Genomic DNA, 4,484 nt, shown 5'->3' on the forward strand with positions numbered 1-4,484 from the left:
GTTTGGGGTTCAGAAGTTGCCAGAATAAAGGCCGTTGATGTCAGGTTGGAGGTGTTAGTTTGGGGTTCAGAAGTTGCCACAATAAAGGCAGTTGATGTCTGGTCAGAGGTTTTAGTTTGGGGTTCAGAAGTTGCCAGAATAAAGGCAGTTGATGTCTGGTAGGAGGTGTTAGTTTGGGCTTCAGAAGTTGCCAGAATAAAGGCAGTTGATGTCTGGTAGGATGTGTGAGTTTGGGGTTCAGAGGTTGCCGTAATGAAGGCAGTTGATGTCAGGTCAGAGGTGTTAGTTTGGGGTTCAGAGGTTGCCGTAACGAAGGATGTTGATGTCTGGTCGGGGGTGTTAGTTTGGGGTTCAGAAGTTGCCAGAATAAAGGCAGTTGATGTCTGGTAGGAGGTGTTAGTTTGGGGTTCAGAAGTTGCCAGAATAAAGGCCGTTGATGTCAGGTCGGAGGTGTTAGTTTGGGGTTCAGAAGTTGCCGGAATAAAGGCAGTTGATGTCAGGTCGGAGGTGTTAGTTTGGGGTTCAGAAGTTGCCGGAATAAAGGCCGTTGATGTCTGGTAGGAGGTGTTAGTTTGGGTATCAGAAGTTGCAGTAACGAAGGCCGTTGATGTCTGGTCGGAGGTGTTAGTTTGGGGTTCAGAAGTTGCCGGAATAAAGGCAGTTGATGTCTGGTCAGAGGTTTTAGTTTGGGCTTCAGAAGTTGCCAGAATAAAGGCAGTTGATGTCTGGTAGGAGGTGTTAGTTTGGGCTTCAGAAGTTGCCAGAATAAAGGCAGTTGATGTCTGGTAGGATGTGTGAGTTTGGGGTTCAGAGGTTGCCGTAATGAAGGCAGTTGATGTCAGGTCAGAGGTGTTAGTTTGGGGTTCAGAGGTTGCCGTAACGAAGGATGTTGATGTCTGGTCGGGGGTGTTAGTTTGGGCTTCAGAAGTTGCCAGAATAAAGGCCGTTGATGTCTGGTCGGAGGTGTTAGTTTGAGGTTCAGAAGTTGCCGGAATAAAGGCAGTTGATGTCTGGTCAGAGGTGTTAGTTTGGGGTTCAGAAGTTGCCGGAATAAAGGCCGTTGATGTCAGGTCGGAGGTGTTAGTTTGGGGTTCAGAAGTTGCCGGAATAAAGGCCGTTGATGTCTGGTAGGAGGTGTTAGTTTGGGGTTCAGAAGTTGCAGTAACGAAGGATGTTGATGTCTGGTAGGATGTGTGAGTTTGGGGTTCAGAGGTTGCCGTAATGAAGGATGTTGATGTCTGGTCGGGGGTGTTAGTTTGAGGTTCAGAAGTTGCCGGAATAAAGGCAGTTGATGTCTGGTCAGAGGTGTTAGTTTGAGGTTCAGAAGTTGCCGGAATAAAGGCAGTTGATGTCAGGTCGGAGGTGTTAGTTTGGGGTTCAGAAGTTGCCGGAATAAAGGCCGTTGATGTCTGGTAGGAGGTGTTAGTTTGGGGTTCAGAAGTTGCCGGAATAAAGGCAGTTGATGTCTGGTAGGAGGTGTTAGTTTGGGGTTCAGAAGTTGCCGGAATAAAGGCAGTTGATGTCTGGTAGGAGGTGTTAGTTTGGGGTTCAGAAGTTGCCGTAATGAAGGCAGTTGATGTCTGGTCAGAGGTGTTAGTTTGGGGTTCAGAGGTTGCCGTAACGAAGGATGTTGATGTCTGGGAAGTTGAGTTAGTTTGGGGTTTAATAGTTGGATACGTTATAGTTGATGGGAGAGTTGTTATAGGTGGAGCAGTGGTTGTTAATGTAAAGGTAGTTGTTTGTGTGTCTGTAGTTGTAGGTATTGTGGTACTACTTGGAGTACCAGTAGTTGTGAGGAAGCTAGTTGTGGTGGAGGTATAATCAGATGTAGAAAAACAAGGAGCAGATGTTCTAATGTCAGTGTGAGACGTGGTAGGACCTGTTCGATCAACCCCACCATGGACAGCACCACCAACTATTACACCGATAACACCTACTACACAGATAACAACAGCTATTCCAACGAGAACACCACCAACACTTCCTTCTATTTCTGGTCCTTCGCCATTTTCTGAATTACCTTTTTTCTTTGTAGTTGTTGTAGTAGGAGGGGCCGATGTGGTTGACGCTTGGGGTGGACATTTGCAGTTTTGATCAACTTCTAAGTAAAGCTCAGCAACAGTGGTGTGGAGAGGACACTGGGTCCTGGGAAACATCCCAAATCTTGAGTTCCCTGTGCTTAGTGTTTCCTGGAGTTCAGCCAAAGTCTTTGTCTGGAGATACTCAGGTTGAGTGTCAACATTGACGCCCCAGTGTGCGCTCGCCAGCCACTTCTTCTTGTTCTTACTGTAGCAGCAGAACGCTGACCAGAGCATGGAAGGAATATTAACCCTGTCTTTAAGTGTGTTGTCCTTGCTGGGCTTTGCCCCGGTCACTAAAAAGGCTTCTTTGGCATCATTACTGTTGATGCAGAACTTTTCCATGATGCATTTGGTGCACGTCTCCATTTTTTCCCAGCTGCCCCCGTTGAAAGACTTTGCTTGTGGAACGATGTTCGTCAGGGTGAACGTTGAGATCTGTTCATTTGCATTGAATGCATAAGAACTTGGAAATAAATGGCCCCTGTTATAGCCTCTCTTATTGTTTTTATAATCCTCATCAGTGGCCTGGTTGTGGTATGTTTTGCCATCCCACATGTTGATGGTGTCTTCAAGCTGCAAAAGATGGAAGGCTCCGTCAGTGATTTTGGTAGTTTATTGTCTCATACCAATACAATACGAGTAAGTTATTTAGTTGCAGATTTATTTTGATTCCCAAAGTAACCCAAACCACAGTTATCTGATTTAGTAAATCCCAGTTATTTGTATGTTATTAATCATTTTTAAACGGGAAATTAACATTTGTTATTTGACATTTTCTGTAGAAAAATACAATGTGTAATTGATAAAAAACAGCTGTGAGAGGTAATCCTAGGGATCAGCACTGATCAGAGTTTCATTAACCAGTCCCTCCAGGGTTTCACTGCTTTTCTTGAGATTGTTGCAGCCCAAAATGCCTGATGTTGCAGGAGCTTTTGTAAAAAATTGCAATAATTTTTGTATGTTCGTTGCAATGAAGTTACAAGAGACAGACATTTTTTTGTAAAGTTTTTGTTTTGGGGAGAACAAAACTACTCTGGGCTGAGGATGGTGCAAGTGTTGGTCTAATATGAAAATGCCTGGTGGATTTAAGACCAAAAATAATTTAATGTGTGTGTGTTTGTTGATCTTTTCATTGTTAGTTTCCTATCCTGGGATGTGTGTGTGTGTGTGTGTGTGTTGCTCTTTCACACACATTCCTCAGGTCATCCTATACGTCTCATTTCCGTTTTTCCTACATCCACCATGTGTGTGCGCGTCGTGGGGGAACTGAGCAAAGCCGACAGGATTGAAACAGCAGCCAGGGAAACTGAAAAAGTTGTAATGATGGGTCAAAATTTCGAGTCGCACCAGAGTCAAAAGGATTGGTTGAATTTGCACAATCGCAACATCGCGAAATCCTGGAGGGACTGGTTAATATTGTATTTTCGTTAAAGAGAGAAAAACATACCTGTGGCTCTATCTTCCAAGGAGGTCTGTGTGTTCCTTCTCGTTTTCCTCTGTACTTGTAAGCAGAAAATACTGGGATCCTGTTCTGGGTGTTGTAGAGCGTCAAAAACCGTCTCTGGTTCTCGTAAGTCTGGCAAATGATTTTGTATCTCTCCGGGCCCACAATGCTGCCGTTCTCCAAAATGCCCGGGACCCATGGCGACGTATCATGAAGAAGAAACTCGCCACAGTCTGACGTTGAGTTCACCACTTCAGTTACCATGGGAACGATGGACAGGAAGAGGAAGGCAGCGAGGGGCAGGAGATGCCCTCCCTCCAGGGAAGTCATCACGTACTGGGACACAGAATTACACATTAGAGTTAGTGTAACCAGTTAAATAGCATAGGTAACAGGAATGACAGGGCACATGTAGAGGGACAGGAACACCGGGAGGTGGCTTCTGGGGACCCGAATGGTTTCTTAAAAGCCCCGAAGCACCTGGTTTACACCTGCTTTTAATAGGCGGAGAATTTTCACTGCAAAATAGAGTCACAGGTGTTTTTTGTACATACCCCGGAATGCATAATTAGGCACACTTTACGCTTCCCCTCCCGTCTCTTTATGGTAAACCCATGAATCCATATGCATGATACAGAAATGTGCAACTTGCCATTTTCAGTTCCCAAGACAGGCAGTCTGCATGTTTACCTCAGTGCAGCCTGTCTGTACATACCTCGCCGTGCTTTTACAGGCACGTTGCAAAACTAATACAGCAGGACATCTGGCCCTCAGTCTCTACGACTGGACCGTCAAATGAATGAAGCAACAGTAATATTACTGGGGATATTGGTCCCCGTATCCCCGTACGGACCAAAAAGTACGGAGTGTGGATTGGTGGTTGGAGAGATGCCACTTCACCTCCTGGGCACTGCCAGGTGCTGTTGAGCAAGGCACCGTACCCCCCCACCCGCTCAGGG

General features: G+C 45.6%; 1 protein-coding gene and 1 long non-coding RNA gene across 2 annotated transcripts in view; one reads left to right on the plus strand and one right to left on the minus strand.

Moving 5' to 3' along the window:
• Positions 1-552, plus strand: part of LOC117962062 — an 839-nt gene extending 287 nt beyond the window's left edge. Inside the window, exons 2-3 of the long non-coding RNA XR_004660559.1 lie at positions 45-72; positions 301-552. This is a non-coding gene — a long non-coding RNA (uncharacterized LOC117962062). The remainder of the gene's footprint in view (positions 1-44; positions 73-300) is intronic.
• Positions 553-839: 287 nt separating this feature from the next.
• The window catches only part of LOC117935176 (mucin-5AC-like), a gene marked incomplete at its 3' end in the record, with an annotated part of 5,792 nt that continues 2,147 nt past the window's right edge, over positions 840-4,484 (minus strand). The window contains exons 2-3 of the mRNA XM_034857315.1: positions 3,529-3,861; positions 840-2,654 (exon numbers count right to left, since the gene is read on the minus strand). Coding sequence (XP_034713206.1) covers positions 840-2,654; positions 3,529-3,861 — 2,148 coding nt within the window. The remainder of the gene's footprint in view (positions 2,655-3,528; positions 3,862-4,484) is intronic.

The sequence above is a fragment of the Etheostoma cragini genome, chromosome 19 (genome assembly GCF_013103735.1).
Source record: "Etheostoma cragini isolate CJK2018 chromosome 19, CSU_Ecrag_1.0, whole genome shotgun sequence".
NCBI classification, from domain to species: Eukaryota; Metazoa; Chordata; class Actinopteri; order Perciformes; family Percidae; genus Etheostoma; species Etheostoma cragini.